Source organism: Phoxinus phoxinus (assembly GCF_949152265.1).
Source record: "Phoxinus phoxinus genome assembly, chromosome: 24".
NCBI classification, from domain to species: Eukaryota; Metazoa; Chordata; class Actinopteri; order Cypriniformes; family Leuciscidae; genus Phoxinus; species Phoxinus phoxinus.
The window spans coordinates 336,888-349,995 of NC_136899.1; the positions used below are offsets into that span (position 1 = coordinate 336,888).

At 44.3% G+C, this 13,108-nt stretch overlaps 1 protein-coding gene across 4 annotated transcripts in view; it reads left to right on the forward strand.

Annotated features, from left to right (window-relative positions):
- Positions 1-10,467, forward strand: part of ssr1 (signal sequence receptor, alpha) — a 10,866-nt gene extending 399 nt beyond the window's left edge. Inside the window, exons 1-10 of one of the 4 annotated variants that reach the window (XM_079602198.1) lie at positions 1-242; positions 975-1,102; positions 4,715-4,811; positions 5,050-5,088; positions 6,223-6,485; positions 8,376-8,452; positions 8,533-8,611; positions 8,700-8,793; positions 9,693-9,707; positions 9,807-10,467. The exon at positions 1-242 is cut by the window's left edge and continues 16 nt beyond it. In XM_079602198.1, the coding sequence (XP_079458324.1) occupies positions 176-242; positions 975-1,102; positions 4,715-4,811; positions 5,050-5,088; positions 6,223-6,485; positions 8,376-8,452; positions 8,533-8,611; positions 8,700-8,793; positions 9,693-9,707; positions 9,807-9,874 (927 nt within the window). In that variant the 5' untranslated portion in view covers positions 1-175 and the 3' untranslated portion in view covers positions 9,875-10,467. The remainder of the gene's footprint in view (positions 243-974; positions 1,103-4,714; positions 4,812-5,049; positions 5,089-6,222; positions 6,486-8,375; positions 8,453-8,532; positions 8,612-8,699; positions 8,794-9,692; positions 9,708-9,806) is intronic. The other 3 variants (XM_079602199.1, XM_079602200.1, XM_079602201.1) reach the window with 3 other exon arrangements.
- The last annotated feature ends 2,641 nt before the right edge of the window (positions 10,468-13,108 follow it).

The following is a 13,108-nucleotide window of genomic DNA, read 5'->3' on the forward strand; positions in this document are numbered from 1 at the left end:
AAGCGACACGTGTCTCTGTGCGTGAGACGTCATCAGTGTCCCGGATGACGCGCATGCGCAGTGAGGCTCTTCGTCAGTGTGGCTCATTCACAGTCCGGCAGTGCCTCTCCCTCGCGTATTCTCCTTTACTCGTAATAATTAGTCACTTGTTCCTCCTGCTCGTCTCCCCGAAGTCATGAAGCTCCTGCAGAAGATGTTGCTGTTGCTCTTGCTGGCGTTTCCCGCGACGCTCCTCATGAAGGGTGAGTCTAACGTGTTCCGCCAGGCCGCGCTTCCTTAAAGTCTCTTTATGTGGAGCGATAATCGATAACTCGATCAGCCCGCGGTGAACTGATCAATAACCGGCAATAGAGGCTCGCGACGAGGCGTTTGGCTGTCCTGGAGACCGTGGCGAGTGTGTGAGAGTGTGTGAGAGTGTGTGTGAGTGTGTGACGTGTCCTTCAGCTAAACACATCAGCACAGGACTGGAGTCGCACTGTTTACATGAGCTCACTATAGTGACAACATCGCGTTATACAGAAGCACATCAGCTGACCTCATCAGTAACCACACATGCTGGTCACTAATGTTACCCAGAACTGGACCAACACGGACACCGTACAGCAGTGGACACCTCCAGACGCGCACTTACTGAGAAGAACACACTGATTTCAGTCCTGTGTGTGTGTGTGTGTGTGTGAGAGAGAGAGTGAGAGGGGGGATAGTGTGTGTGTGTGTGAATGAGTGTGTGATTTTATATTTGTGTGTGTGTGTGTGTGTGTGAATGAGTGTGTGATTTTATATATGTGTGTGTGTGTGTGAGAGAGAGAGAGAGTGTGTGATTTATATTTGTGAATGAGTGAGTGTGTGATTTTATATGTGTGTGAGAGAGAGGGGGATATTGTGTGTGAGTGAGTGTGTGAGAGAGATGTATATAGTGTCTGCGAGTGAGAGTGTGTGTTGGACTTGATGATGATCTCCAGGTGTGTGTTCAGGTGCGCTGGTGTCGGCTCAGGATGCGACTGAGGAAGAAGATGCTGTGGACGAAGACGCCGCTGATGATGTGATGGCTGAGGATGAGGATGATGAAGCCGAGGTGGAGGACGACGAAAACACTGAACTGGTAAGAGAACGAACGAACGCTGAACCAGTAAGAGAACGAACAAATGAACGAACGCTGAACCAGTAAGAGAACAAATGAACGAACGCTGAACCAGTAAGAGAACGAATGAACGAACGCTGAACCAGTAAGAAAACGAATGAACGAACGCTGAACCAGTAAGAGAACAAATGAACGAACGCTGAACCAGTAAGAGAACGAATGAACGAACGCTGAACCAGTAAGAAAACGAATGAACGAACGCTGAACCAGTAAGAGAACGAATGAACGCTGAACCAGTAAGAGAACAAATGAACGAACGCTGAACCAGTAAGAAAACGAATGAACGAACGCTGAACCAGTAAGAGAACGAATGAACGCTGAACCAGTAAGAGAACAAATGAACGAACGCTGAACTGGTAAGAGAACGAACGAACGAATGAACGAACGCTGAACCAGTAAGAGAACGAACGAATGAACGAACGCTGAACCAGTAAGAGAACGAACGAACGAATGAACGAACGCTGAACCAGTAAGAGAACGAACGAACGAACGCTGAACCAGTAAGAGAACGAACGAACGCTGAACCAGTAAGAGAACGAACGAACGAACGCTGAACCAGTAAGAGAACGAACGAACACTGAACCAGTAAGAGAACGAACAAACACTGAACCAGTAAGAGAACGAACAAACGAACGCTGAACCAGTAAGAGAACGAACAAACACTGAACCAGTAAGAGAACGAACGAACACTGAACCAGTAAGAGAACGAACTAGGGATGCATAACGATTAATCGTTTGCAGAATAAAAGTTTTTGTTTACATCATATATGTGTGTTCACTGTGTAAAATAATTATGTATATATAAATATACAAACATGCATATATATATTTAAAAAATATTTACATGTTTATATACATTTTTATATTTAAATTAGGGCTGTCAAACGATAAAAATATTTAATCGCATTAATGTCATAGTTAACTCGCGATTAATCGCACATTTTTATCTATTCTAAATGTCTCTTGATTTATTTTTGTTCCATTATTTTTTCTCATTTTAATGCTCTTATCAACATGGAGAAGTGGATCGGCTTGCTTGTTTTATTGAAAACAACATCTGTGATGCGATCTGGGAAAACCCGTCGATGTCGCGCTGGTACGTTTCCAGTAAGGTCTAAAAATAAATTGAATGTCAGTTTTTTGTCAAAATTGGGTTTTCATTAAAATATTATTCTATAATATCTTGTCTATGATCTCTAAATATATCTTGGGAATATTCACTAGTTAAGTGCAGAAAAATAGCGATTTATATAGTGGCGAGCTGGAAAGACGGTGTCTGTCTCTTTAAGAACACGCTCGCCGGAACGGAGGTGCAGAAAGAAAAAATCACCCATATAGTTCTCCTTCTCTTAACACTACAAAGACAGTTCACCAATCAGAATAACCCACACAACAGAACACAGGTCCAGCCAGTCCTGCGTAAACCATAACGGGACGCAAGTTTTTATTTATTTATTTTATCCAATGTTATCATGTGATGCGGAGCACAGGAGAACAACGGAGTCTGAAGTAGCTGCTTGCTTAAAAGATCTTGCTTGCCTCTCAATCGTCCAATTTCAAACCGGTTTTCACAGGATGAATTTTGAGTTCGTAAGCTTTCGAATGATACCTAATCTATGATGATTACTAAAATATGTGATATGAAAAAAAAGGCAATAAAAAAGAGCGCCAGTCGTCCCGCTAGCAGGACGTGACCGTTAATCAAACCTGAAACCTGGAAATCATAGCGATCTGCCGACTTCAGATAACCATAACTTTTGTTACAGACAAATGATGAAAGAAATAAAAACAGATTTGGAAAGGGCTTGAAGCCAGCTTTAATATGATAACATAACCTGTAATATGTCAAATTTCACCATGTGGTGGGTTTTCCCAGATCGCATCACAGATACTGTTCAATTTCACACTAACATTCTCACTTGGAGCAAATAATCTCTCACACGTGTAACTCTGTCCATCAATAAAAGAGTGAAAGAAATACTGACGAGGTGACGTTACTGATGACGAGTGGGCGTAGAAACACATCAGTGTGTGTGTGTGTGTGTGTGCTTGACCATCAAGTGGTGTTTAGACTGGACGATGATAGCTCAGTTCACAGCGACACACACACAGATCACTTTGGACGATGATAGCTCAGTTCACAGCGACACACACACAGATCACTTTGGTCTTGTCAATAGAACCATTTGGCAACTTTTTAAAAGTAAACTTTACATTCAGAATCTTATTGGCCTCCATTCCGGCGTCTCGCGCTCATCATTCATCCACTCAAAGCGTAACGTTAAAGGGCGTCGCACACCGGACGAGAAGCGCAGCGCCTCGTATTTAAAATTCGAACACATTATTGTCTATGAGTGAACACACACCGGCGGCGCCATTCTGCGTTCTTATTGCTGGCCATAAACTGAGAAAGTGCGCGTCCGATGTGCGATACGAGTTGTCCTGACGCGGCTCAGCGCTGCGCTTCTCGTCCACTCTTTGGCCGGTTCGCATCGCAAGACCAAACCAGTGTGTGCGGCGACAAGTGTGTGCGGCGACAAGTGTGTGTGGCGACAAGTGTGTGTGGCGACTGTTGTTCTGTGTCTGGTCTCGCTCGATCCGGTGTGGTGTTGTAGTTTTAACAACGTTACTAGTTGTTGCAAAAGCATGTGGAAAAAACTACAAAGTTTGCTAGGCGTTAATCTTGCGATAAAAAAAATTGACGCCGTTAAAATGGGTTTGCGTTAACGCCGTTAATAACGCGTTCAACGGACAGCCCTAATTTAAATATAATTTATATTATATATAATTATAAATACTTAATATATAAATAGATTTCTTTCTGAAAATTATACATGCATGTTTGTATATTTATAAATACATAATTATTATACACAGTACACACGCATATATGATATAAACAAAAACTTTTATTCTGCAAACGATTAATTGCGATTAATCGTTATGCATCCCTAGAACGAACAAACGAAAGCTAAACCAGTAAGAGAACGAACGAACAAACGCTGATCCAGTAAGAGAACGAACAAACACTGAATCAGTAAGAGAACGAACGAACACTGAATCAGTAAGAGAACGAATACTGAATCGGTAAGAGCAAACGAACGAACACTGAATCAGTAAGAGAGGGAACGAACGAACACTGAATCAGTAAGAGAACGAATGAACACTGAATCACTAAGAGAACGAATGAACAATGAATCAGTAAGAGAGCGAACGAACGAACACTGGATCAGTAAGAGAGCGAACGAACGAACACTGAACCAGTAAGAGAACGAACGAACACTGAATCAGTAAGAGAACGAACGAACACTGAATCAGTAAGAGAACGAACGAACACTGAATCAGTAAGAGAACGAACGAACACTGAATCAGTAAGAGAACGAACAAACACTGAATCAGTAAGAGAGCGAACGAACACTGAATCAGTAAGAGAGCGAACGACTGAACACTGAATCAGTAAGAGAGCGAACGACTGAACACTGAATCAGTAAGAGAGCGAGCGAACGAACACTGAATCAGTAAGAGAACGATCATGTTCACGCTCATAACTCCTGTGTTGGTCTCGTCCCGCAGACTGAAGAAAAGGAGGAAGAGGAAGATGAAGCTCTGGCGGGAGAGATGAAGGCTTCACCCAACGCCGACACCACCATCCTCTTCGTCAAAGGAGAAGGTGAACACACACAAACACAGAGAGTTTAGGCCAGTGGTTTTCAAGCTGTGCGGTGACACTTACTGTTAAAAACAATCATTTTCTTAATATATGAGCAAATGTCTAATGAAATATAATAATTCCATATATAATATCCAAAAATAAACACTTTTTAAGCTCGCTGTTAAGAATACCCAGCAGTGTGTCTACCGTACTTCTACTGTGAGATATTTACACATGGATGAATGGTTATCTACAGGGTCGCTGAAAAGGAGCGCTGATGTTTCTTCATCTACAAGTAAGAGTTAATCTTCAGAAATGCACAAAACTGCAGATAAAGCAGGAGAACACACACGCTGGAGCACACACACACACACACACACCTCTCTCTCACACACACGCATCTCTCTCTCTCACATACACACGCTGGAGCACTCATGATGCGGAGATGGGTTAGCTTTACATGTTTGAGCTACACAGACACACACACACACCTCTCTCTCTCACACACACACCTCTCTCTCACACACACACCTGTGCAACCCTGTTCACGAGGGTTAACTGTTATATTATACACTAAGTAAACATTAACAGTGTGCAAATATACAGAATAAACACGAAATACACAATTTGTAAAAAAATAATAGGATTGTGGCAAAATCTTGTGTGTGTGAGAACGTCAGCTGTTTGAATACACCATGCTTCTGCAGGGGTGATCAGCCAATCACAGTCGTCGGTTTGGGAAACACTGAAATTAACATGTTTGGCCTAAACCGTTTATAAGGAAACACTTTCGTAATACCGAACGCGTGTTTTAGCATTTTTCCCATTTATCCTGACCGTTTTTCACCATAGCATGAATAAATAGTTGAAATGTGTTCTTTTTTTGTTTTGTTTTTTTACTATTTTTTTCTTGCTTTTCAAAGAATAAATCAGTTACAAAACTATTTAAAAATATGAATTGAACATTTAACAAATATTTATGTAACTGAAGAGTTTGGTACAATAAGGTTTGTTAGTTAACATGAACTAATAATGAACTGCACGTATACAGCATTAGTTAATCTGTGTAAATGGTAATTTCAACATTTACTAATACTTTATTAAAATCTTGCAAACATTAGTTACTGCACTGTCAACTAACATGAGCAAACAATGAACAGCTGGATTATTATTACCTAACATTAACCATTGTATTGCTTGTTTTTAAAGATCTCATTGATTTACATTCAATGAATAACAAACTGCATATTTCTGCTCAGTTTGGTCTGTTTTCCTCCATGTTCTCACTATATTAGACTTTATGAGCCATAAAAGCCTGATGTAAATATGATGCTCAACCAAACGCATGCAAACTGGTTTAAAGGTTCAACAAACTGCTCCATTTAAAGATGTTCGTTTACATCTCTAAATTTCTCTTTCTCAATGTCAGATTTCCCCGCCAACAACATCGTGAAGTTCCTGTTGGGATTCACCAACAAAGGCTCGGAGAACTTCATCGTGGACTCCCTGGACGCCTCGTTCCGCTACCCGCAGGACTTCCAGTTCTACATCCAGAACTTCACGGCTCTGCAGCTGGGGACCGAGGTTCCTCCTCAGCGCCAGGCCACCTTCGAGTATTCCTTCATCCCGGCCGAGCCCATGGGCGGAAGACCCTTCGGTCTCGTCATCAACCTCAACTACAGGGACATCAGCGTGAGTCGCCACTTCCTGTTTCCCTGCTGTTTACTTCCTGTTTCTCTGCTCATTACTTCCTGTTTCTCACTTCCGTTTCCTTCCGGTTTCTCACTGCCGATTCCTTCCGGTTTCTCACTGCCGATTCCTTCCGGTTTCTCACTGCCGATTCCTTCCGGTTTCTCACTGCCGATTCCTTCCGGTTTCTCACTGCCGTTTCCTTCCGGTTTCTCACTTCCGTTTCCTTCCGGTTTCTCACTGCCGATTCCTTCCGGTTTCTCACTGCCGTTTCCTTCCGGTTTCTCACTTCCGTTTCCTTCCGGTTTCTCACTGCCGTTTCCTTCCGGTTTCTCACTGCCGTTTCCTTCCGGTTTCTCACTGCCGATTCCTTCCGGTTTCTCACTGCCGATTCCTTCCGGTTTCTCACTGCCGTTTCCTTCCGGTTTCTCACTGCCGATTCCTTTCGGTTTCTCACTGCCGATTCCTTTCGGTTTCTCACTGCCGTTTCCTTCCGGTTTCTCACTGCCGATTCCTTCCGGTTTCTCACTGCCGATTCCTTCCGGTTTCTCACTGCCGATTCCTTCCGGTTTCTCACTGCCGATTCCTTCCGGTTTCTCACTGCCGTTTCCTTCCGGTTTCTCACTGCCGTTTCCTTCCGGTTTCTCACTGCCGATTCCTTCCGGTTTCTCACTGCCGTCTCCTTCCGGTTTCTCACTGCCGTCTCCTTCCGGTTTCTCACTGCCGTTTCCTTCCGGTTTCTCACTGCCGATTCCTTCCGGTTTCTCACTGCCGATTCCTTCCGGTTTCTCACTGCCGATTCCTTCCGGTTTCTCACTGCCGATTCCTTCCGGTTTCTCACTGCCGTTTCCTTCCGGTTTCTCACTGCCGATTCCTTCCGGTTTCTCACTGCCGATTCCTTCCGGTTTCTCACTGCCGATTCCTTCCGGTTTCTCACTGCCGATTCCTTCCGGTTTCTCACTGCCGATTCCTTCCGGTTTCTCACTGCCGTTTCCTTCCGGTTTCTCACTTCCGTTTCCTTCCGGTTTCTCACTGCCGTTTCCTTCCGGTTTCTCACTGCCGTTTCCTTCCGGTTTCTCACTGCCGATTCCTTCCGGTTTCTCACTGCCGATTCCTTCCGGTTTCTCACTGCCGTTTCCTTCCGGTTTCTCACTGCCGATTCCTTCCGGTTTCTCACTGCCGATTCCTTCCGGTTTCTCACTGCCGTTTCCTTCCGGTTTCTCACTGCCGATTCCTTCCGGTTTCTCACTGCCGATTCCTTCCGGTTTCTCACTGCCGATTCCTTCCGGTTTCTCACTGCCGTTTCCTTCCTGTTTCTCACTGCCGTTTCCTTCCGGTTTCTCACTGCCGATTCCTTCCGGTTTCTCACTGCCGTTTCCTTCCGGTTTCTCACTGCCGATTCCTTCCGGTTTCTCACTGCCGATTCGGTTTCTCACTGCCGATTCCTTCCGGTTTCTCACTGCCGTTTCCTTCCGGTTTCTCACTGCCGATTCGGTTTCTCACTGCCGATTCCTTCCGGTTTCTCACTGCCGATTCGGTTTCTCACTGCCGATTCCTTCCGGTTTCTCACTGCCGATTCCTTCCGGTTTCTCACTGCCGTTTCCTTCCTGGTTCTCACTGCCGATTCCTTCCTGGTTCTCACTGCCGATTCCTTCCGGTTTCTCACTGCCGTCTCCTTCCGGTTTCTCACTGCCGATTACTTCCTGTTTCTCACTGCCGATTCCTTCCGGTTTCTCACTGCCGATTCCTTCCGGTTTCTCACTGCCGATTCCTCCCGGTTTCTCACTGCCGATTCCTCACTCTTCCTCACTGCCGATTCCTCACTCTTCCTCACTGCCGATTCCTCACTCTTCCTCACTGCCGATTCCTCACTCTTCCTCTTCTCTGTTTCAGGGTAACGTGTTCCAGGACGCCGTGTTCAACCAGACGGTCACCATCACTGAGAGAGAAGACGGTCTGGACGGAGAGACGTGAGGCTTTAGTGCGGCTCATTCTGTGTTCTAGCAGCAGGTGGCGCTGTGCTCACATTTGTGTGTGTGTGTGTGTCCAGGATCTTCCTGTACGTGTTCCTGTCGGGTCTCGGCCTTCTTCTGGTGGTCGGCCTTCATCAGCTGCTCGAGTCACGCAAGGTGAGGTCATCATCATCATCATCAGCTGCTGGAGTCTTCATGTGTGCTTCAGTTACTGATGTGTGTGTGTGTGTGTGTGTGCGCGCAGAGGCGGCGACCCGCACCTAAAGTCGAGATGGGAACCTCCAACCACAATGATGTGGACATGAGCTGGATCCCACAGGAAACACTCAACCAGATCAGTGAGTTTCAGCCAATCACAGTCAGCCTGCTCACCGACACTCGTCCACCGACTCGTGAAAGCTTAATCACTAGTTAAATTAAAATTAGGGCTGTGCAGTGATTAATTGCGTCCAAAAGTTTGTTTACATAATATATGTGTGTGGTTGTACTGTGTATAATTATTTTGTATATATAAATGCGTGCGCATGCATGTATATATTTAAGATTTTTTTATATATATTTAAAATATGTATATATATACACAGTATATACATGCAAATATTTCTTATATATGCATATGTGTATTTATATATATATATATATATATATAAATAGGAGACGCACGTAAATTATGTAAACACAAAATTAAAGTTTGTGATGCGATTAATCGTTGCAGAGCTCTTATTAAAATAAATATGTTAAAGTAATCAAAGGTGGCTGCTCAATTAATCTAAATAACTGAACACTGATGTCTGGGTAAATCATTAAAGGCTTCAATGCACACTTTACACATGCAGGCTTTATATACATATTTTTTGTTTACAGTAATTCAATAATTTCCCACCAAAATTAAAGTGAAGAATTAGTGTTATAATTTAAGATTATTATAATTATCAAATATTATATTATTTTGACTATTTTAATGTCAATGGTAATATATATTTTCTCCATATTTTATATTTAGAAGTACAAAAAATAATAATCATTATACTTATTATATCCGTAATATTTTAAAATGAGTCGTGCAGCCTCATTTATAAATGATTTAAAAATATAAACAATCAAAATAAAAAGAGTTATAAAAGAGATTGCATGTCATGTGACGTCAGAGGCGTGATTATGAAATATGATCTCGGTTTGTGAATCGTGTTCTCCTCTGATCTCACGCTCTTCTCTCTTTATTCCTCTGGCCGGCCAGTGGCGAGTCGGAGAGGTGAGCGCTTCTGTCTCGCTAACGTGCTTGTGTTGATCGTGTGTGTGTGTGTGTGTGCTTCTCGTGTCACTGACGCTGGTGTGTGTGTGTGTCTCTCAGATAAAGCCTCTCCCAGACGGTCTCCGCGTAAGAGGACTCAGAAGCGCTCGGCCGGATCCGACGAGTGAACAGAAGCCTTCCACACACACACACTCTGTGTTTACAGTGAGACGACCATCCCAGCCAGCAGAGACTGATACACACACACACACACTCTCGCACACACACACATTCACACTCTCGCACACACACACACACACACACACACACACACACACATATATACACACACACACTCACACAGCCTTGTTTTTTTTTTTTTTAAGTGAAAGTGAGCGAGGAGTTTCTCTAGGTTTGGTTTATTGTTATCGTTACTTTGATCATATTTCGCACGCTTCTTTTTCTCTGGATGAGTTTGAGGAATTCTGGGATGCTGGTGTTTCTCACTCACTCACACACACACACACACACACACGCTCTGCTTCAAGTGTCTTTTTCCCCGTTCAGTCCATGAAATGATAAAGACTGACTGATTTTAAAGGAATCATGATTGTGAAGACGAGCTGAAGTCCAGGACCGACTCCAATCTTTTCTCCGCACATTTTCAGGAAGGAGGATTTTTTTTGTTTTTTTGATCAATGTAATAAAGTGACTGTATTATAAGCAAGCTGATGTACAGTTCTAAGTGTACTTGGACTAATACAAATAAACTGAACAAAAGATAAACGTGTGTGTCAAGTCACCTTTATTTATACAGCGCCTCTTACTATACGGATTGTATCAAGCAGCTTCACAGATAACATGAAAATAATGCAACAAAGTTTGTTTCTAGAAGAGGATTTCATCATCGTCCGCCTGAAGTAAGGCAGATCAATAATATTGTTGAATATTAAATGTCTCCAACTAAGCAAGCCAAAGCCGAGGCGGCAGAAACCAGAACTCCATCAGTGACAGAATGGAGAAGAAACCCTTGTGATTAACCAGACTCAGTTCTCTGGCCACGAGCGAACCGTGTGTGATTATGATTCAGGAGCATTACAGGTCAGAGGTCAGACTGGATCAGAGTATTATCCCGTTCATCTGGTTGGTCATCCCGCCGGTGTGGAGACCAGTTAGAGGATCAGTGCCGATGAGGATGCACTTCAGTGTGTGTGTGTGTGTGTGTGTGTGAACAGAAGTCAGATGTACTGTCCCATCATGCACTTCACACCGCATGTTCCGCACGTCCTCATGATGATCACATTAATCATTGATAATCTTCCATTAATGATGGAAATATGTTGATTATTGTCCAGGTGTTTTATCTTATCAGAACGCATGAACTTTCCCTGTGGTGATTACGAAGCGTCGTTCCTCAGATCTGCTTTATCACGGAGAACTCTCATCCACAGCCAGTCATGAGTCAAGCTCATAATCATCAAACTTTCATAACATCAATAAATCAGCAGACGAGCGTGTGTCTGACAACAAAACTGATTCTGACTAAGAATACTGACAGAAGATTAAATATGATTTGAATTAAGAAAATATTATAGTGAGATTTATATTTTAGTTTTTTTGAACCGCTTACACACAAAATCCTCACTTGTCACAATTTCAGAAACCTGACTCTCACACACCAGAGACAGACACACACACACACACACACACCTCACAAACACTCCTCACACACACACACACACACCTCACAAACACTCCTCACACACACACACTCCACACACACTCCTCACACACGCTCCTCACACACAAACACCTCACAAACACTCCTCACACACCTCTCACACACACTCCTCACACACACTCCACACACACACCTCACACACACCTCACACACACTCCTCACACACACTCCACACACACACCTCACACACACTCCACACACACACACACACCTCTCACACACACACACACACCTCACAAACACTCCTCACACACACACACACACACACCTCACAAACACTCCTCACACACACACACACACTCCACACACACTCTTCACACACGCTCCTCACACACACACACCTCACAAACACTCCTTACACACCTCTCACACACTCCTCACACACCTCTCACACACTCCTCACACACACTCCACACACACACCTCACACACACTCCACACACACACACACACACCTCACACACACACACACCTCACACACACTCCTCACACACCTCTCACACACTCCACACACACACACACACACACCTCACACACACTCCACACACACACACACACACACACACACATTCCACACACACACACACACACACACACACACACACACACCTCACACACACACCTCACACACACTCCTCACACACCTCTCACACACTCCACACACACACTCCACACACACACACACACACACCTCACACACACTCCACACACACACACACACACCTCACACACACTCCACACACACACACACCTCACACACACACCTCACACACACTCCTCACACACCTCTCACACACTCCACACACACACACCTCACACACACTCCACACACACACACACACACCTCACACACACTCCACACACACCTCTCACACACTCCACACACACACACACACCTCACACACACTCCAAACACACACACACACACACTACACACACACATCACAAACACACCTCACACACACTCCTCACACACACACCTCACAAACACACCTCACAAACACACCTCACAAACACTCCTCACACACACACACTCCACACACACTCCTCACACACGCTCCTCACACACACACACCTCACAAACACTCCTCACACACGCTCCTCACACACACACACCTCACAAACACTCCTTACACACCTCTCACACACTCCTCACACACACTCCACACACACACCTCACACACACTCCACACACACACACACACACACCTCACACACACACACACACCTCACACACACTCCTCACACACCTCTCACACACTCCACACACACCTCACACACACTCCTCACACACCTCTCACACACTCCACACACACACACACACACACACCTCACACACACTCCACACACACACACACACACACCTCACACACACTCCACACACACCTCACAAACACACCTCACACACACTCCTCACACACACACCTCACACACACTCCTCACACACTCCTCACACACACTCCACACACACACACCTCACACACACTCCACACACACACCTCACACACACTCCACACACACCTCACAAACACACCTCACACACACTCCTCACACACACTCCTCACACACACTCATTGAATGACACAATGTAACGTTCCATAATGTTTGAGGAATGACACAATGTAACGTTTCATAATGTTTGAGGAATGATACAATGTAACGTTCCATAATGTTTGAGGAAT